Below are 22,879 nucleotides of genomic sequence, written 5' to 3'. Positions count from 1 at the left end.
TCAAAATTCATTAATCTACATATTTATTTTAGTTCCTTTATAAAATACTGTATTTTTTTGCATGTGGTTTTAGAATGTTTCTGTTCTGCTCAGCAGAACGGTGTTATTTACTACCTTTACTAAAATTATCTGCTGGCTAGAATTTGTACATCTGTTCTTAATGTTCTTTCCCAAAACATTCCTTAGTGGCTGCTTGCCAATCCACTTTAGTGTTGATATTTTAAAGTATTAATTTATATATTAACTCATATTCAAAAGTAAGCTGTTGAAATAAAATTTCAACATTTAATTAAGCCTGCCTGATGGTTATTAAATATTGGCAACAAATGTACAACCTATTCTCTATTTGATATTATCCTATGTAGCCATATATTGCCAAGAAAAGTTTTCTTATATATTTAAGTTAAATTTACATATAATTATTTGATTCAACATTGTAAACAGGATTTATTGTTGCAAAGATCTCAACTGTAATGTTTTACCTAGATAAAACTAGGTAATTCAATTCCACAAATAGTTCTATATAAAAAGTATAGTATCAAGAACTATTAAAATAATCACATGAAAAATAAGTACATAAGATTATAGACAAATTAGTTATGTCTTATCCTGGCTCAATGCCTTAAAACATATTTGAACTCTATTTTGGTTTCACATAATTGTGTAGCACTGTTGAGAAGAAGATATGTGACAAAAAGATAAAAGCATCTTTAAAAAGCATTAAAACATTATGTAACTAGAGGAAAAACTTATTCCATTGTTCTATTAAAAACCTAGTTCATTAAGAGATGTTTCTGGAATACTATGATAGTGTTCTGGGTTAGTATCCAAATACAGGTGGTCCCCATTACAATTCCACTGGCTTCTACTATAGTCTGCCTATTTCAGTGTGATTACTGTCTGGAATGACAATTTTTGTACAGCTCCATAGCTACGTAATTAGAAAAAAAAACCAAAAACAACAAAACACCTGTAATATGTTGGTGTGCGTGTGTGTGTATGAATATTTAATGGCAAGAGGAGGGCATTATTTTATATTTTGGGTAGTGTCTGGCTTTGAAATTAGAAAGACTTAAGGTCAAATATTAGCTTATCTGCTTACTAACTGTTCCATATTGGCAAGTGTTAAGCAGCCACACCTCAGATCCAAATTCTAGTTTTTCTGTTTATACTCTAATTTTTCTTTAGCACAGCTCCTGGTACAGTATACACATATTGCAGATACTAGTCGTCGCATGCAGGTGCGTGCATATTAATTTTATCTTTTTTAAGTTAAGTATGAGCCCAATTTACAGGTATCTGCTTAATGCTTCTGAAATAAAAAATATTTTAAACCTGTATTTGCTAACAAAAACAAATATAAATTTTACTTAAGAAAAACATCCAATCCTACCTTTACACTGCATTCCTTGCCGAAAGAGGCCTTTCAGTAACCGCTTGCAGTACTGACATATGGTGGGACGGGTATAAGAGTGAACAGCAAATGTGTGTGGAACTTTTACCCTGCACATGACCATCTTTTCCATCCAAATTGGGCGACCACTCCAAGAAGGAATTCTCTTACTGGGTTCCTGGTGAACATGTGACTAAAACATAAGTAATTTCTATAAGTGTAAGTCGATATTAAAAACAAAGTATTAAGATCACGGCTTGACCACAAAAGTCATTTATTTCAAACACTAAAGCCAAAAACCTAAAAATGTGCATCTCAGCAGTTTCCTTTGGAAGCTTAGCTTACCAACCCTTGAATGAGAAAAGTGCAGACTTTTTTTGCTATTATTTATGCTAGAAAACAAAAAGATATTTTCATCCTCACATACATATATTCACTGATTAACTATTATTTCCAGGCACATATGACATTTTACAAATAAAAAACAGAACTTAAAATGAATTTATAACATGTTCAAATACCTTCAAAAACCTTACCAAGAAATTAGTCACAGGAAAATTAAGTAAATTCAGAAAATGTTAGTGCTGCTCACGCTGAGTTACTGAATACAACGTCTGAAAACATTCTGAAACAAGCCTTAGTTTTTCTAATTTATTTTAACAAATACTAAAACAAGCATGTGAAAATCTAAGTTTAATTAATGTTGATGATACAAACAATGGCAGATACAAACTAAAACAACTTTACCCTTAGTAATTATGCTTTAGGAAGTTCCTTAATATTTTAAGTATTTTCCAATTATTTGGGTTTTTTCTCTTAGGTGAGCAAAAAGGAAAGTTAAAGGTGGTGTTGGTTAAAATTTTTTGTGTAATCTGAGGGATAAATGGATTATTTAACTATGAACCTTTCTAAGTATACAAAGGAAATAATCAATTTAAATTATAGGTCAGATGAATATTAATTCAGCATTCACTGATTATAACTGGCCAGGCTCTATATCAGAAATATGAAAATGAATACAGTCTATATTCTCAAGAACAAAATCCAAATACCTAACTACCACCTAGACGTATAACAATTTTGTTGTAGCTGCTTGCATCTTCACTGCCAGAACTTCCTTCTATAACTAGTAATGTCTGTAACTCAGAGAAGCTGAGTCATGGTACATTGATATGTTCAACCACTAGAAGCAAAAGAAGCCAGAAAAAACCAAGAGATAGAGAAGTATACAGGAGAAATGAGGGGAGGAGAAAATAAAAGGCTTTTTTGAAAAAAGTAGGAAGAAGGAAAAAGAAAAGGACTGACCATTGGAGGACAGCACTATAAAAATAACACAGATAACAGCCTCTGATGGATAGTTTTTCACTAAAGTGTAGCCAGAAATGTTCTCAAGAAAATTATGAAGCAGTTTAAGAAGAGTACAAAAGGATGGGACTTCCCTGGTGGCACAGTGGTTAAGAATCTGCCTGCCAATGCAGGGGACACGGGTTCGAGTCCTGGTCCAGGAAGATCCCACATGCCGCGGAGCAACTAAGCCCATGCGCCACAACTACTGAGCCTGCGCTCTAGAGCCCGTGAGCCACAACTACTGAAGTCTGCACGCCTAGAGCCCGTGCTCCGCAACAAGAGAAGCCACCACAATGAGAAGCCTGAGCCCCGCAATGAAGAGTAGCCCCTGCTCGCCGCAACTAGAGAAAGCCCACGCACAACAATGAAGACCCAACATAGCCAAAAATAAATAAATTAAATAAATAAATTTTAAAAAAAAGGAAAGTACAAAAAGAATGTTAAAACACGAACCAAACTTACATATTTCAGCTGTCTAGGGTATCCTGCTCTAGTGTGGCCCACCCCTTCTCCATTTACACAACACCTTCAGCAAAAGGAGCACCACAGTGATTCTGCAGAGCTGATAAAGCAGCCAGTGGGAACTAGAAACAGATGCTTTAAGCTTTTGCTCATCCCTGGCCCCCTAGTCTAGTGGTGACTCAACACTGTGCTTCTCTTGCTTCTGCCTCTACCACTCAGTTTGTCTCAAGTTTAAAACATGTAACATGGAAAGGCTGATTTAGCCAGTTTTGCCCTTTGTCAGGTCCTGCTGGGATTGGGGTATCAGGGACATGGTACAGAGCATGTTTATAAGGAACTACTCAGGGGACTGTGGTTGTAGGAGCCACCCAATTTTTCATGTCTAGTACAAGTAGTTATTTATGTTATTAGCCCTATTTTACATATGAAAAAACGGGCTCAACGGGATTAATACTACTAAAGCATTAGTATTAAAATCAAAACTTAGACCTGGGTCTTCTACATAGCAGTCCAGTGATTCTTTTTTTTTATAAATTTATTTATTTTATTTTTGGCTGTGTTGGGTCTTCGTTGCCGCGTGCGGGCTTTCTCTAGTTGCGGTGAGCAGGGGCTACTCTTCGTTGCAGTGCACAGGCTTCTCATTGCGGTGTCTTCTCTCGTTGTGGAGCACGGGCTCTAGGTGCGCGGGCTTCAGTAGTTGCGGCACGCAGGCTCAATAGTTGTGGGTCACAGGCTCTAGAGCACAGGCTCAGTAGTTGTGGTGCACGGGCTTAGTTGCTCCGCGGCATGTGGGATCTTCCTGGACCAGGGATCGAACCCATGTCCCATGCATTGGCAGGTGGATTCTCAACCACTGCGCCACGAGGGAAGCCCAGTCCAGTGATTCTTAACCTTTTCCCAATCCCAGCATACCTGGGCACATACTGCAATCTTACCAGTAACAGTGGTTTACCGTCTATTTAGTGAGGAAGGCAGGAAAGGTACAGAGGACTTAACCAGAATTTGGAGGACAGAGAATGTTGGTAGAATTACCTAGAGCACTTGGTTAAAATGTGAGCACTCAGATGAGAGTAACTAGAATTAAATGAAAGTTTTCTTACTTTGCTTTAATGTCTCTCTTTCCAAATTACTGCTTAGCTTAAACTCTTATTTCTTTCTTATTAATGTATAGCCAGAAATCTTCTAAAAGTAATTATTTCCACAGTGTGGGCTTAAACTAATTTTGGCTGAAGTATTGCTCACAAAAACTTCATAACAATATTGCCAACTCTCAGTCATGTAAAACAATAAAGGCAATAAAAGCATTTAAAGGGGGCAATTCCCCAATTATATGTATTTGAGTTTGGAACATTATTCAATGAAAGAAATATCTCTACTTTTATGTGTACACTTAGGCCCAGAAGTTTCCTTCTACTTTGATTCTGTCCTACCCCTCAGGAATTTTCCCAAATGGGTAATTCCCTGGTGTCCAGTGGTTAGGACTCTGTGCTTTCACTGCTGAGGGCGTGGGTTTGATCCCTGGTCGAGAACTAAGATCCCACAAGCTGTGCGGCACGGCCAAAAAAAAAAAAACTTCCCAAATGCATTGCAATGAACATTAATCTCTCTCATCTCCAAATAGCCATCACTCAATTCTGGTTTCTCTAATCTCAGTGGTTCCATTTTAACCAAATTCAATGAACAGTCTATCTTCTTCTGCCTCTCCATCTCTTTACTTGATTCCCTTTAGACTGACTTCAGAAACTAACAGAAGCTGCCTTCTTACGTGTAAACGATGACAACCCCAGAGTCAGATTCAAAGGCTCCTGTCCCAACTGGCCTTTTCTTATCTAGTAGTCAATGAAGTTTAATGTCTTGACTCCTTAGAAACTTTTCCTTGTGCCTTACATACGAAATCAGGATAACAGCTATACCTTCCAGGACAGGGGTGAGGATTACACAGAAAAGCTAAGTGAAGCAGCCAGCGTGAAGACTGGCACCTGAGAAGTTATGAGGCTCTTACTGGGCAGCCACTTAGAGTTAGTGCTTCTCTAAACTTGGTTCAGATTGCTCCCATCTCCACACTGCTATCTCCTTCATTCCTTTAGAGTATACTCTTTTACTACTCTTTCTTCCCTCTGATTTTCCTCCATGAGCTCTCAGCTCTTCTCTTACTGTACCTTATTCATAATTTTGAGACTGCACGCTTGGACTGACAAATGTAACCCTGAGATTCCTCTCTACAATTTCTACTTGTTCTAAAATACTCTGCACAATCTAACCAATTCAAACATGTCACTCTACTTCTCATATTTCCCTAAGGAAGTTCCATCTTTGGGATAAAATATAAATGAATGAATAATACATTATTCATCTGCTCTGTCCTGCCATTTCCTAATCTTGCAATACTCAGTGGGTATGGCTGACACACCAGTATCATTTGTGGGGTTCTCAAAACAACATGTCTTCATCCTACAGTTCCCAATCTTAGCTAAGTTTCCTGTGCAGTTTGTGTATAAAATGTATTAACTTTTCTATTACCAATCTTTCCCCAAGCTTTTGTATGTGTTTATAATAACTCTTTGCTCTCAGTTCCTAATGCTACAGCATTCTTATTCTACTTTAAAAATCTCATAGTAGGGCTACGCAATATGGAAATATGGGATTTTTGTGAAAGAATTGCAGAAGCTTTTACTCCAGTGCCTCGGTTTAGCAAAATCTTGTGACGAGGGTGTCAAGACAACAGCCCAAAGACTTGATTTTGCCATTAATATATAGAAGACCAAAGGGGTTATAGAAATAACTAAATGTTAAGATTGTAATGTATAGATGGAAGTCATTTTAAGTAGTACCAAATGAATAGGTGGTTATTTCTTTCTTCCCTGATCTACTACATTTACCCTTGAGGGGTACAAGATATGAGGAAAAGTCATTGATTTACAAATAATCAGATCTGGGTTGAATTCTAATATTGCTTACGAATTTGCTCTGTGACTTCAGTCAAGTCACTTGACTGTTCTGAGTCCCAGTGGTCTCATGGTATAGAGATCTACTAATATACCTCACTGGAATATTAAGGATCAGTGATCAGTGGTGTCACTCAAACACTCATTCATTTATGAGTGAGTACCCAGAAGTACAAGGTATGGTGCTGGGCATGATGGGGCAAACAAAGTCGTGAATATTGTCCTCTCTAAATAGATCATAAGCTACAAACACTATGATATTAAGGTAGAATGCTATACACACCATTAGGGAGATTTGAAAAGTGCTATGTCATTCAGAAAAGTAACTTCTAGGTAAAGGGGAATCAGGTAAGGTAGCTGCTGAGCTAGGTCTGGAAAAAAGCATGTAGGATAGATACCAAAAAGAGCAAATGTAGGGGGGAAAGGGTGTGTTCAAGGAATGATGAATATTACAGACTGTCGGAAACATAGAATACATAAAGGTGTCCTAGTGGGGAGTAATCTAATCAGAATTGTTGTATATTAAGCTGTAGTGAAGTGTGGAGACCAGGAGTCGGGATACTGGTTAGGAGGTTGATCTTATGGTCCAAGTGATAAGGTTATCACAAAGTATACAAAATGCATTCATGACTATTGGTAAACCCTGTCTACAGTAATACGTTTTAAGTTTCTTAAGTGTAGGAATGTTACTATTTTTCAGTATATAACTTATGTTTTAAGATGATGTTATATATCCTGCAGAAACGTTAAGGAGTAAGTAGTAAAATGCCCTCTATTACCTTAGAATACATACCTCTTCAGTGGGAAGGGCTACATATTCAGTCTGCAGGGGTCTTGGAACTGAGAGGCCGGGTCCTGGCAGGGATACATTTGACAGACGTCTCTTTCTTACACCACTACAGTTATTTGGAATCTTGAAGGCACATCGTTTATGGTAATTTAATCCACAGCCTAAACATATTTTAAAAGGTTAAAAAAAATTTTTTAACTTTACTATATAAGTGTGTACATAAAAAAATAGGTGCTTCCTTTATTTATTTTCTCTGGCAGCAATAGTTATCCTAATGAAGAACCCAGATGACAAGCTAAGAAGAATAGGAAACGTGTAGAAAGGTTATTTAGAAAGGTTAAGTTGGCTAAAGCAGTGGTTTCTTCAAGTGTGCTCCTCAAGGCAGCACCTGAGAATTTGTTAGAAATCTAAATTACTGGGCTCCACCACAGACCTACTGAATCAAAAACTTTGGGGATGGGGCCTAGCAAAGTATGTTTCAACAAGTCCTCAAGGTGATTCTGATACACGACAGAGTTTGAGAACCTCTGGCTTAAAGAACTTCAGCAAACTGTAGACTGTGTACCAAATTACTCCTATGACATGTGAAAATTATATTAAATTCAAATTCCAGTGTTCATAAATAATTTTATTGGAACAAAGCATACTCATTTGTTTACAACCTGTCTATGGCTATTTTCATGCTATCAATACAACAGCAAAGTGAAGTCATTGTAAAGAGACCACATGGCCAGCAAAATTTAAAATATGTACTCTCTGGCCCTTTACAGAAAATATTTATTGACTAATCAGAAATGTGCACCCGCATCCCACCCCCTGGTAATTCTAATGCAGGATAACCATACCTCTCCAATTCTAAACCTTGGGTACTACCTAGTCACTACCAATGATCTTGTTTTTTCATTGATGATTACTGAACGCAAATGTGAAATCCTATTTCAAATGAAACAAAAATTTAGAACACATACCTTCACATTTCAGTCCCTGACGTACCAATCCCCAGAGCATCTCACCACAGTAATCACAAAAAGTAGGAGCTTTGTAAGAATGTACATAGAGAGTATGTGGACGAATCTGAAAGTCTTCTACTGTGGCCAAAGCTTTTAAAAAAGAAAAATATTCAAATAAACCCGGTACTTGTAATTGTGATGAGATTAAGAACATTGACCATATTCATTTGTCAAAGTACACAGAATCTTTTTTTCTGAAAGTTTCATCTGACCATAAAAATAAATTATTTTCAGCAGCTAATATTGTGGTTTTCAAACTCTATTTTAGGAACTTCACCAAATTCAAATAATTTGAGCTCCAAAAGTAGGTCTATAGGTAGGTATTTTGACCTCCAAAAGCATTTTCTCGGAGTGGTAACATTGCAAATAATTGTCAAGATTTATTTTAGCTAGTTAAAACTATTTAACTTATAATGTACTGGGAAATAGAACACTAAAGTTAAAAAAAAATTGCAGAACTTAACATTAAGTTATAGCAATGTTTCTGTGGGAAACACACTCAGTTCTAATTTAGGATCCCAGGATACACTCTGTTCTCCAGAGTCCTAGTGGTTAGGATAAAGAGACTCTTCTCCCCTTTGTGGGCAAGCCAACAGCAGCAGACGGAACCACCATCAGACATCCTCTCAACACTACCTGCAAGTCATTAGTGGATATCCCCGTGGCCTGATGTAGGGTCCAGGGCAAGAGAGGAATAGATGTGAGCATGACCTCCAGGGAGGACCGGGAGTGAAGCCCCTCTGGAGTGAAAAGAAAGACAAGGATTGCGATGTGTATAGAATTTGGGGTTGTGGCAGAGAAGATGAATGGGAAGGATAAGAGACTAATAAGGAAAGGTGATAGTCAGAGAGGATCTCAAGAACAAGCTGCAAATATGAATTTGGGAAGAGGAAAAAAAATGGTGGCAGGACTCTGGACTCTTGACTGGCTTTTCTTCCTTTCTTTCTCTTCCATTTCTTTCCTTTCCTCCCTCCCCTTCTCCTCTCTTCCTCCGTCTTTCCTTTGCTGCCAAACAAGAAGTTTTGCAGGCCTACTATATATATTCTTTGTTCCTTTACACTTCTCACTAACAATCCTGCCCACTTGTTGGATGAGATAATAGCAGGAGCTAAAGACAATGGATGGCAAGAATGGGTGAGAGAGGAAAGGAGAGAATAAGAAAATGTCCACAGAGAACAAAAAGAGAAGGAGCATTATTTAAGTCATGGAATCAACCAGTATTGCAGTTTCCTCTTCTAAATCTTCATTATTTCTCCTTTTTTTCTCATTTTCTTTTCTGAACCCTAATTCTCTTCTATGCTTTTCAAAGAAACGGGGAAAGGGACCAGAATTTCAGTGTAATTGTTTTATTTCTTTGACTCAAGAGATGAATATTCCTCTTCTGGTTCAACTGATAATTCCCTTAGCTTAGTAACACTCAAATAAGTAATTCAGGGCTTATTTTCCTACTTTCTTATCTGTGATATAACCTTCCTGAAAGTAAAAATCACATAGTAACCATTATTACAGATGAAAGAAGTAAGCAACTGTAGTACAAAGTATAATTGAACACAGCATTTAGTTAAATGCAAAAAATAAGGCTCGTTGAAAAGAAAGGCAACAAAATAAACTATTTACTTACCTGAAAGAACAACTTCTACTAGGTCTCCTTCATGTATTTCTTCTGCTGAGGTAATCAGCTGCAAAATATTTTCTGAGTTCATGTCATGGCGAAAGAGAAGAATTTTGTCATACATGCCAAAGAATCCACACTCTGGAAACTGCAGGAAAATGGTCCTATATCAGTATACCTACAGCTTTCTAATTTTATAAGTAAATGTTTCAACCTTATAAAATAATTTTAAATGTAGTTTTTAGCCTAACACTATTTGCTAACAATTCTATTAATATCCAAAAAGATCAACCATGTGCATCCTGGTTAATTCTCAAGTTCAAAAATATAAAAGTAAGCAATATAAATAATCGTTGATTATCTTAAAACATGTGTTTCTTAGAAGTACAGAATTTCTTTATTCAGTTACTGATGGAGAATACAATCTTGAACTTAGTGCTTCTCTTACAAAGCCTGAAAGATAAGCAGTCTTTCCTGTCCTCTAGAACTGAGCTTCCCATACAGTTAGCTACCAGCCACATGCAGTTATTTAAATTGAATTAAAGTTAAATAAAATTAAAAGTTTAGTTCTTCAGTCACTCTAGCCACATTCCATGTGCTCAATCACCACCTCAGCTACTGGCTACCATTCTGGACAGTGGAGATACAGAACACTTCCATCATCACAGTAAATTCTATTGAATAGTGCTGGTAGAAGATCAATAATTCCCAAACTACAGTCACAGGAGTACCAATTCCTACATTTCTGCCAAATGGACCTATAATTCCTAGCATTTATCTAATATTTTCTTTAATATACTCACTGTAATTACAAATACATGATTCTTTATGGTAGCTTTCTTTTCAAAAAGTCTTTGCCCAGAGCAGGACTTACAGATCTGTTGACATATGCCCTTTGTGTAAATATTTCAAGGCTTCTACATTTTGTGACTACATTACTGAGACACTTTGGGGATTAGTATACCAAGGACTAAAATATGAAGGTGTGAGTCTAAAATGTTTTATAGTTACTAAAGTTGTTTAAGAGACAACTTTAAGTACTTGCCTTACAAAATAACTTTAATTTTTTAAAACAATTTTTAAAAAGACCATTTTCTAAACTATCAGTACCTTGCAAAATGCTGCTGCAGACAGTTCTAATTTCTTTAGCTGATTTCAAAACTGTATACTCTCACTGATTTATTTTGACTCCTCACAGAATATCCTTTAACGCACTATACAGTATGTCACTGTCCTGCACTGAACAGCCTGATATATATCTGTCACACGAAACTGTAAACGCATTTTTGCAGGGATGTTGCTGAGGATGGTTCACCTACTTCATATAGTAGCCCTTCTTTGTGAGGGCCCATAAAAGAAATTTCTCTGGTTGGTTTTATAATATGAACAATTTGATCATGTAACTAATCATGTTTTCTTGTTTACTTTGCCCACTGCAAAACGCCAAGCCTAATTTGTAGCCTAATTCTAACATTAGTCTAGGATCTTATGGCATATGTTTTAGGTGCAGATACCAACCTAGCTTCATCTTATTTTGTGACCTTAATTTTCCCATTAAAAATTCTTACATGTATCTCTAAAAGAGTCTCAATTTTTTGGGAAAAAGTTGAATTTTTAAGAATTGAAAATAATGACTTAATTAGAAATTTTAAAGTTTATTTGCATTTTAAAAAACCTACCGAGTAAATAATGAAAAAGTGCAGAAATATTTAGATTTTTTATAATGCTCATTCTCTTTTCAAATATTTGAGTTACCAACATTTTATAAAACCTCATAATATGCTTTAAACATATCTCTAACAGCTTAAAAATTTTCCTTTGAAAAGAGTAAAAATATAGAATCAAAATTATTTTCATTAAATTTTAATTTAAAATTGAAATGTTATTAAGTTTGATTTAGTTATTATTAAATTAGAAAACATCTAATGGGAAGTAAAACATCCCCATAACTTAGCTGCAATAATTCTTAAGGATTAATAAAAAGGATTTCACATTCTATCTTTACAAAATCTCTAACAAAATATTTGTATGAATAAACCTCATTTAAAAAATTCACTTTTTAAAAAATTCACATCCTCTAAGTGTAAGGCCCTATGGTTTGTAAAGGTAAGACAGTCAGTCTTTGCCTTCCAGGGGCTTACAATCTAGTAAAAAGAGAAATAAAACAAATATATAACATGATAAGAGAAATGCCAAGAATGAAAAATAAAATTCTAGAAGAGGGAATAAAAACTTTAACTGGGAATGTAGACAATCACTTCAACAGTGATATTTGAGCAGAATCATAAAGAGAAGCAAGGTTTCCATGGGTAGAAAGTGAAAGTGAAAGGGTCATCATTGAGAAAGTACAAGGTAAATGAGAGAAGGTAAGTCAGTGGACCCATACGATTGGAGAATGAAGTGGGTGGGTAGAAAGAAGGCAAAAAAGTACACAGGAGCCCAACAGGGACCATACAAACAGAGAAGCCTGGAATCAACAGAGCTGGGTCCAAGCTTTGCAACCTACCAACTACAGCACCTTACATAAGCTGCTTAACCTCTCAACGATCAACAGGAATATTAACTTTAAATGGTTCTTATCAAAATTAAATTAGTTGATGTTTATAAAAAACTAACCACTATGATCAAGAAACACTAGTGGTTTATATTATTCTATATCCAAAGGGGGAGAGACAAGGGGTTCCAGAGCAAGGCAGTAACATGATCAAATCTGTATTTTAAAGGGATAATGCTGATAGCACTGTGTAGCAGGAACTGGAACAAGAAGAGACAGAGCAAGCTCCTAAATAGAAGGCAGAAGCTATCGGTCAGGAAAGAGGTATCAGGGTCTGGATTTTACCGTAAGAAGATGGAAAGCAAGACAACAAGGAACACTGCCCTCTAGAAACTACTTCTGGTAAATTATATGGATCACTTATACTGTTTTGACCAAACTAAAAGTCCCCATAACTAAATAACTAAATAAACACATCAATGAGAGAGGAAAAATATTAAAATAAAAAATTTATGTCTTAGAAAAAATACAGATAAAATAATCTTGATAAACACATGACCCAATGAAGTCATATTAGCATTATTAAGAGACTAAAGAGCAAACAAAAAGAATTATAGGGAGTATTAAGAATGTTTATTTAAAATAAGCATTTGTGTACCAAGCTGGGAAGTCTTCAGTGATGATAAGGAATAAAGTAACTTTCTAGCAAATGTTTACACACTATATTCATCTATATAATTGAGAAATTACAGAATTCCAAGGGGGAGGAAATGTAATAACTAGCCTGTGAAAAAGAGATTTCTGCTATTCATAATTATGATCTACAGGTGTGTTTAGCAGGATATTTAGGAATTCTCTGAAAACAAAGGTCCCCACAAAATGAAGTAAAAGAAAATGTGGCCTGAAGAAAAGCCAGAGAGAATATTAAATATTGTCACTGAACATCAGGAAACACTGGGGCCAACCTTTAAAAATATTATGAATCTTGAGGCATGAGTATATTAAACATTTAAAAAGAAGAAAACAAGGAAATAAAACATAAACACACATTTTAAAAAACCTAAACAACTGCACCGAGGAAAAACCCCACAAAAAAATGAAAAATAAAACCCTGTTAATAATTATTTGAATATATAGGGATTGACTGTTCGTGATTTTTAAAAATTCAGAAATTGGTTTTCAAGCAAGAGAACCATTTCCTAAGACAATGTCTCACCTTTGGTCACACACTGGAATCATCCATGGAGCTTAAAATCACATCTGGTATTTTCATCCCAAGCATCTTTACCATAGACCTCTCTTTGCAGCAATCATTTTTGCCACATAACTAATTGGCCATAAGGCAATTTTGCCATCAAAGATAAAATAACTGGTTGACAGTTTGGTTTCAAAGTTCATTAGCATTTCTTTTTTTTTTAACTCCTTTATTGGAGTATAATTGCTTTACAGCGGTGTGTTAGTTTCTGCTTTATAACAAAGTGAATCAGTTATACATATACATATGTTCCCATATCTCTTCCCTCTTGCATCTCCCTCCCTCCCACCCTCCCTATCCCACCCCTTTAGGTGGTCACAAAGCACCAACCTAATCTCCCTGTGCTATGTGGCTGCTTCCCACTAGCTATCCATTTTAAGTCTGGTAGTGTATATATGTCCATGCCACTCTCTCACTTTGTCACAGCTTACCCTTCCCTCCCCCATATCCTCAAGTCCATTCTCTAGTAGGTCTGTGTCTTTCTTCCCGTCTTGCCCCTAGGTTCTTCATGACCTTTTTTTTTTTTCCTTAGATTCCATATATATGTGTTAGCATACGGTATTTGTTTTTCTCTTTCTGATTTACTTCACTCTGTATGACAGACTAGCATTTCTTCTAGTTAGCAACATTATTGATTGCTTTATTGAGCTGACGAATGAGGATGAAGAGTTGCACCAAGAGTTGGTTTCTTATTTTAAAATACACTACACATTGGAGGAGAAAGAGGCCGAGGGCCTTAAAGGTGCAGAGTTGATCCCACATTTCTCATACAATTTTGCAATGTCTACCAACAGACATGTGATAGAAACAACAATGTAGAAGGCTTTCACAACACAATACAAAGCTCAGTTACAAATATGCAACCTAGTATTTGGAAACTGATACCTCTCTTAATGAAGGAAGAAATTTTAATGAAAAAGTGGAATGATGAACAAGAAGAGGAATGAATAAGCAAAAAATTGTGTACGGTAGAACAATGTGTGCACTAGGAGTGCTGACCCCTATGCAATCAAAAATCCATGTATAACTTGACAGTTGGCCTCTGTTCTGCAGTTCTGCACCCAGATTCAACTGACCATAATCATGTACTACTGTAGTATATATGAACAAAACACTTGAACGTTTGTAACAAAAATGACTGCAGCAAAGTTGCTTAGGGAAAGTATCTAGAATGCTTAAAACAAAAGATGCTCAGCCTCTCTTCCCAGGATTATGGTTAAGCTCTGGGGAACAGGACATGGACATCTGAATTTTTTTTTTTTTTTTTTGCGGTACACAGGCCCCTCACTGTTGTGGCCTCTCCCGTCGCAGAGCACAGGCTCCGGACGCGCAGGCTCAGCGGCCATGGCTCACGGGCCCAGCCGCACCGCGGCATGTGGGATCTTCCTGGACCGGGGCACGAACCCGCGTCCCCTGCATCAGCAGGCGGACTCTCAACCACTGTGCCACCAAGGAAGCCCCTGGACATCTGAATTTTAAATTTACTTTTATATTACTCAGTGTATTTATTATATATACTCTTTTAAAAATATAGACTTTTAATAGTTTGAGTTATAGAAAAATTGAGACAATAGTACAGTGAGTTTCCATACACTCCATACCCAATTTCCCCTATTATTAACATTTTCACTATGGTACATTTGTTATACTTAATGAACTAATATTGATACATTATCATTAACTGAAGTCCTTAGTTTTTTTTTTACCCAATGTCTTTTTCTTGTCCCAGGATCCCATTTAGGATACCATATTTCCTTTAATCATTGTATCTTCTTAGGCCCCTTTTGGCCGTGACAGTTTCTCTGATTTTGCAGGGTTTTGAGCACCCTGACTGTTTTGAGGAGTACTACTGTTCAGGTGTTTCATCAGATGCCCCATTATTGGAATTTTTCTCATTATTAGACTGGAGTTACGGGTTTGGGGGAAGAAGACCTCAGAGGTAAGGTGCCATTCTCAACACATCATCATATCAAGCGTACCTACCATCAACATCATTTATAACCACTGATGTAGACATTCATGATCTGGCTGAAGTTATGTTTGTCAGGTTTCTCCACTGGAAAGCTATTTCCCCCTCCCACCAATACCTACTCTTTAGAAGTAAGTCACTATGCACATCCCACACTTAAGAAATGACAATTTACGTTCCCTGTCCTTCAAGGCAGAGTATCTATATAAATTATTTGGAATTCTTCTGTATTGGAGATTTTTCTGTTTCTTACCATTTATTTATTCATCCAAATGTAGTTTATATATATATATATATATATCAGTATGGACTCATGGATAATTATTTTATACTTTGGGATATAATATATACTCTTTTAGAATATAATTTTATTTATTTTTTAGTAGGCAATTTATTCACATGGTTCAAAATTTTAAAAGTACAAGAGTAGAGGGACTTCCCTGGTGCCACATGATTAAGAACCCGCCTGCTAAAGCAGGGGACACGGGTTTGATCCCTGGTCCGGGAAGATCCAACTAAGCCCGCAAGCCACAACTATTGAGCCTGCGCTCTAGAGCCCGCAAGCCACAACTACTGAAGCCCGCACACCTAGAGACCGTGCTCTCTAACAAGAGAAGCCACAGCAATGAGAAGCCCACATACTGCAACAAAGAGTAGCCCCCACTCGCCGTCAACTAGAGAAAGCCCTCATGCAGCAACAAAGACCCAACACAGCCAAAAATAAATAAATAAATTTATTTTTTTTAAAAAAAGGACAAGAGTAGAGTTCAAAATCTATGCCCTAGTTGCCCAGTGATCTCTGCCATAGTCAACAATATTGCCAGTTTTCTCAGTATCCTTCTGAACGTATTTTATACCTAGATAGCAGACATGGACATATCTTTTCCTCATTTTACACAAATGGTGGCATACTATAAACAGTGTTGCGTCTTGTTTTCTTTTCCACTTAGCAATATATTTTAGAGATCATTCCATAACAATATACAAAGAACGTTTTTATTCTTTTTTTTAACAGCTGCATAGTTTTATTTTACCAGTTCCCTACTGATGGGATATGGGTTGAGGAGTAAAACTAAAACCAAACAATCTTGAGTTCAAATCCTGATCCATTTCACTTACTAACTATACAACCTTGGCTTATTTAACTTCAGTTTCTCCATTTGTAAAATAGTACCTACTTTGTAAGGTTGTCATGAAAATTAAATAAGTGAATATGTGTAAACAGCTTAGAACTCCTGATATGTTCTGAGTGCCACATGAATTGAAGCTACTATTTCGAATCTTGTTATTACAAACAATACCCAGTGTATAATCTTATATACACATTTTTTTCCATCTTTTGAGTATATGAGTAGGATATTTCCTAGAAGCAGACTTGCTAGGTTAAAGAACATGCATATTTGACATTTTTAGACATTGCCAAAATGCTCTTTACAGAGGCTATACCAATTTATAAGTAATATAATAAGAATCCATGTTTTTTTTTTGTTTCTCTTTGTGGTTGTTCACTGTCCTTTGTCTCAAGGCATTTTTAAATTTCCCCTTTGGTTTCATTGTTGACCCATTGTTTTTTTAGTAGCATGTTGTTTAGTCTACATGTAATCGTTGAAATGGAGACTAAACAACATGCTACTAAAAAACCAATGGATCGGGCTTCCCTGGTGGCACAGTGGTTGACAGTCCGCCTGCCGATGCAGGGGACGTGGGTTCGAGCCCTGGCCCGGGAAGATCCCACATACCGCGGAGAGGCTGGGCCCGTGAGCCATGGCTGCTGAGCCTGTGCGTCCAGAGCCTATGCTCCGCCAACGGGAGAGGCCACAACAGTGAGAGGCCCGCGTACCGCAAAAAAAAAAAAAAAAAAGAAAGAAAAACAACAATGAAAACACAACCATATAATATCTATGGGATGCAGCAAAAGCAGAGGGAAGTTCATACCAATACAGGCCTTCCTCAAAGAACAAGAAAAATCCCAATTAAACAACCTAATCTTCCACCTAAAAGAACTAGAAAAAGAAGAACAAAGAAAACCTAAGGTCAGCAGAAGGAAGTAATAAAGATCAGAGAAAAAATAAATAAAATAGAGATTAAAACAAAACAATAGAGAAATCAATAAAACCAAGAGCTAGTTTTTTGAAAGGATAACAAAACTGACAAACCTCTGGCCAAGTTCACCAAGAGAGGACCCAAATAAGCAAAATAAGAAATGAAAGAGGAGAAATAACAACCAATACCACAGAAATACAAAATACCATAAGAAAATATTATGAACACTTATATGCCAGAAAAATGGACAAGCTATAAGTAATGGACAAGTTTCTAGAATCATACAGCCTGCCAAAACTGAATCAAGAAGAAACAGATAATTTGAACAAACTGATCACTAGAAATGAAATGGAATCTATAATTGAAAAAACTCCCTGCAAACAAAAGTCCAGGACCAGATGGCTTCACCGGGGAATTCTACTAAACATACGAAGAAGAACTTATACCGATCCTTCTCAAACTCTTCCAAAAGACTGAAGAGGAGGGAACACTCCCAAAGTCATTCTATGAAGCCATCATCACCCTGATACCAAAACCAGACAAAGACACTACCAAAAAAGAAAATTACAGGCCAATATCTTTGATGAACACAGATGCAAAAATCCTCAACAAAATATTAGCAAACCGAATCCAACAACACAGAAAAAGGATCATACACCATGATCAAGCTGGATTCATTCCAGGGTCACAAAGATGCTTCAAATCTATCAATGTGATACACCACATCACCAAAGCAGAGACAAAAATCACATGATCATCTCAATAAATGCAGAATAAGCATTTGATAAAATTCCACATAATTTATGACAAAAACTCTTGCCAAAGTGGATATAGAGGGAACATATTTCAACAAAATACAAGCCATTTTTGACAAACTCACGGCCAACATAATACTAAATGATGAAAAGCTGACAGCCTTCTCACTAAAACCTGGAACAAGACAAGATACCCACTCTCACCACTTCTGTTCAACACAACACTGGTAGTCCTAGCCACAGCAATCAGACAAGAAAAATAAAAGGTACCCAAATCAGAAGGGAAGAGGTAAAACTGTCATTATATGGAGATGACATGATACTTTATATAGAACACCCTAAAGACTCCACACAAAAACTAGTAGAACTGATAAGTAAATGCAGCAAGGTAGCAGGATACAAGATTAATATACAGAAATCTGTTATATTTCTTTACACTAACAATGAGGTATCAGAAAGTAAAAAAAAAAAAAAAAAATCCCATTTCAAATTGCATCAAAAAAAAAAAGGCCAGCCATCAAAGCAAAAAAAAAAAAAAAAAAAAACTGCATCAAAAAAACCTGCATCAAAACAAACAAAAAAACAAAAAACCACCTAGGAATAACCCTAACCAAGGAGATGAAAGACTTATCTGCTGAGAACTATAAAACATTGATAAATGAAACTGAAGTAGATTCAGGGAAATGGAAAAATATCCCATGCTCTTAGATTGGAAGAATTAATATAGTTAAAATGTCCATAGTACCCAAAGCAATCTACAGATTTAATGCAACCCCTATCAAATAACCCATGACATTTTTCACAGAACTAGAACAAATAATCTTAAAATTTATATGGAACCACGAAAGACCCAGAATTGCCAAAGTAATCCTGAGGAGAAAGAACAAAGTTGGAGACATAATCCTTCCAGATTTCAGGCAATACTACAAAGCTACAGTAATCAAAACAGGATGGTATCGGCACAAAAACAAACATATGAATCAGTGGAACAGAATAGAGAGCCCAGAAATAAACCTATGATCAATTAATCTTTGACAAAGGAGGCAAGAATATACAATGGAGAAAACGACAGTGTCTTCAGCAAGTGGTGCTGGGAAAACTGGACAGCGGCATGTAAACCAATACAGTTAGAACACTCCCTCATACCACACACGAAAATAAACTCAAAACGGCTTAAAGACTTAAATATAAGACATTACACCATAAAAATCCTAGAAGAGAAGACAGGCAAAACATTCTCTGACATAAATTGTAACAACATTTTCTTAAGTCATCTATCAAGGCAACAGAAATAAAAACAAAAATAAACAAATAGGACCTAATCAAACTTAAAAGCTTTTGCATAGCAAAGGAAACCATCAACAAAACAACAGACCACCTATGAAATGGGAGAAAGTATTTGCAAACGAAGGGACTGACAAGGGCTTAACGTACAAAATATACAAACAGCTCATACAACCCAATATCAAAAAACAAACAACCCAATCAAGAAATGGGAAGAAGGGCTTCCCTGGTGGCGCAGTGGTTGAGAGTCTGCCTGCCAACGCAGGGGACACAGGTTCAAGCCCTTGTCTGGGAGGATCCCACATGCCACGGAGCAACTGGGCCCGTGGGCCACAACTACTGAGCCTGCGCATCTGGAGCCTTGCTCCGCAACAAGAGAGGCCGCGATAGTGAGAGGCCCACGCACCGTGATGAAGAGTGGCCCCTGCTCGCCGCAACTAGAGAAAGCCCTTGCCCAGAAACAAAGACCCAAAACAGCCAAAAATAAATAAATAAATAAATTTAAAAAAAAAAAAGAAATGGGAAGAAGACCTAAATAGACATTTCTTCAAAGCAGACATATAGATACCCAACAGTACATGAAAAGATGCTCAACATCGCTAATTATTGAGCAATGCAAATCAAAACTACAGTGAGGTATCACCTCACACTGGTCAGAATGGCCATCATCAAAAAGTCTACAAATAATAATGCTGGAGAGGGTGTGGAGAAAAGGAACCCTCCTACATTGCTGGTGGGAATGTAAATTGGTGCAGCCACTATGGAGGTTCCTTAAAAAACTAAAAACAGAGTTACCATATGATCCAGCAACCCCACTCCTGGGCATGTATGTGGAAAAAACAAAGCTCTAATTCAAAAAGATACATGCAGCCTAATGTTCATAGCAGCCCTATTTACAACAGCCAAACCTACTGTATAGCACAGGGAACTCTACTCAATATTCTGTAATAACTTATATGGGAAAGAATTTGGAAAAGAATGAATATATATATATGTATAACTGAATCACTTTGCTGTACAACTGAAACTAACACAACACTGTAAATCAACTATACTCCAATAAAATAAAAAAAAAAAAAGTCAAGACATGGAAGCTACCTAAGTGTCTATCAACAGATGAATGGATAAAGAAGATGTGGTTGGTAGATAGATAGATAGACAGACAGGCAGAATGGAATATTACTCAGCCATAAAAAGGAATGAAATAATACCATTTGCAGCAGCATGGATGGACTAAGTGAAGTAAGTCAGACAGAGAAAGACAATATATAATCACTTATATGTGGAATCTAAAAAATAATACAAATGAACTTATTTACAAAACAGAAACAGACTCACAGACACAGAAAACAAACTTACGGTTATCAAAGGGGAAGGGGGGGAGGGATAAATTGGGAGTATGGGATTAACAGATGTACACTACCATATATAAAATAGATGAACAATAGGGATATACTGTATGGCAAAGCGAACTATATTCAATATCTTGTAATAAACTACAATGAAAAGAATTTTAAAAAAAGAAATATAGATACATACATATGTATGTATAACCAAATCACTTTGCTGTATACCTGAAACTAACACATTATAAATCAACTATACTAAAAAAAAAAAAAAAAAAAAAAAAAAACGGCTTCCCTGGTGGCGCAGTGGTTGAGAGTCTGCCTGCTGATGCAGGGTACACGGGTTCATGCCCCGGTCCGGGAAGATCCCACATGCCGCGAAGCGGCTAGGCCCGTGAGCCATGGCCGCTGAGCCTGCGCGTCCAGAGCCTGTGCTCCACAACGGCAGAGGCCACAACAGTGAGAGGCCCAAGTACCGCAAAAAAAAAAAAAAAAAAGTCTGTTTCTTCCACATACTGTTTTACAGTATTATACTAGTCAGCTCAGGCTGCATAACAAAATACCATAGCTGAACAGCTTAAAAACAGAAATTTATTTTCTCATATTGCTGGAGGCTGGAGTTGAACATCAGGGTACCAGCATGGTCAAATTCTAGTTGAGAGCCCTCTTCCTGGCTTGCAGACAGCAGTCTTCTCACTGTGTGCTCAGATGACCTTTCCTCGGAGTATGCACATGGAGGGGGAGAGATACCTCTTTCTCTCTTCCTCTCTTCTTATAAAGCCACCAATCCTACTGGATTAGGACCTCACCCTTACGATCTCATTTAACCTTAATTACCTCCTAAAAGTCCTATTTCCAAATATAGTCACACTGAGGGTTAGGGTTTCAAAATATGAATTGAGAAGGAAGAGGAGCACAGTTCAGTCCATAGCAAGTATATTATCGAACTTGTTGACTTCAGGTAAAAAATGTATTTCAGTATAGAATAAGAAGTGAATAAGAAGTGAAGTTGAGCATTTTTCACATGCTTAAGAGACAGCTATATTTTCTGTAAATTGGCTATTCATATTTGCCTATTTTATGGATTGATGATCTTTAAAACACCAAATCCAACCATTCCTCAGAATGTTTCTCTTTGTGTGGGAGATCCTTAATAAGGCCTGAACAACATATCAAAAAACACAAACAAAATCCCTGTATATTTAGCAGTATATGTGTTGAATTTCTCAAAATGATCTGATGCCAGTAAAATACCCTATACAGAAAAAGAGAGCTTTTTCAAGATAATGGCTTCTTTTCCTAAGCCAGCCTCCAGCACAGTAAAGAACAAAGGAGAACTTTTTTTCCCCTTTCAGTTGTATAATTTTTTAAGAGGAAGAAATATGTTACCATACTAATGAAAATCAATTCTTGATTACATTGTGAATTTCTATTTTCAATGGGCTTCCTTCTATTAATCATTCCAGAATACAAGTCTTACCTAATAAAATGGTATAATGCTTTCTAAGTACCCTTTTCTCATGAGGGAGGAAAAAAAGCTGCTTGTAATAGGGACCAAGATTAGAAAAGCAGCAGAGGTGGTAACAAGCTCAGTAACTCTCAGCAATTGTCACTGGCTATTTATTTAGCTTATTCCTCTAGGGCAGTAGTTCTCAATTGGGGTGATTTTGCCCTCCAGAAGATACGTGGCTACGTCTTGAGACACTTTCAGTTGTTACAACTTGTGGTACTGATACCTGGTAGGTACAGGCCAGGGATGCTACTAAACATACTACAATGAACACTACACAGAACAAAGACTTCTCTGGCCCAAAATGTTGACAGTGCTGAAGTTGAGAAACACTGCTCTGGGGAAAAACGGGGTCAAGAATATAGAAGGACTGGAAAATGTGGAAGTAAGGTGATAACCTTCTGAAAACTAGACATGCCTATATTTCCTTCCCTAGCCTATTTCAGCCTTGATTAAAAGAAAAGGAAATGAAAGAAACAGTAAAAGAGCTAGCAGGGCAGAAGCAAAAGAGGCCTTTAATTTGGCCTCTTTCCAAATCCCCCCCCCCATCACTGTGCCAATGATTTCTCTTGACTGTGCAAAATGAAGTCTGTTCCCAGTCCATGTGGGAAAGTAACAGAACTTCATAAGTTATCAAATGCTCACCCCTTCCTTATGCACTCAC

General features: G+C 36.8%; 1 protein-coding gene across 3 annotated transcripts in view; it reads right to left on the bottom strand.

Moving 5' to 3' along the window:
• PRKD3 (protein kinase D3) overlaps positions 1-22,879 on the bottom strand; it is a 76,890-nt gene that overhangs the window by 29,312 nt on the left and 24,699 nt on the right. For all 3 annotated transcript variants that reach the window (XM_079941446.1, XM_079941448.1, XM_079941447.1), the window contains 4 exons: positions 9,569-9,707; positions 7,906-8,037; positions 6,941-7,098; positions 1,394-1,586 (listed from right to left, as the gene is read on the bottom strand). In XM_079941446.1, coding sequence (XP_079797572.1) covers positions 1,394-1,586; positions 6,941-7,098; positions 7,906-8,037; positions 9,569-9,707 — 622 coding nt within the window. The remainder of the gene's footprint in view (positions 1-1,393; positions 1,587-6,940; positions 7,099-7,905; positions 8,038-9,568; positions 9,708-22,879) is intronic.

Source organism: Stenella coeruleoalba (assembly GCF_951394435.1).
Source record: "Stenella coeruleoalba genome assembly, chromosome: 13".
NCBI classification, from domain to species: Eukaryota; Metazoa; Chordata; class Mammalia; order Artiodactyla; family Delphinidae; genus Stenella; species Stenella coeruleoalba.
This window is presented reverse-complemented; position numbering and strand designations above follow the sequence as displayed.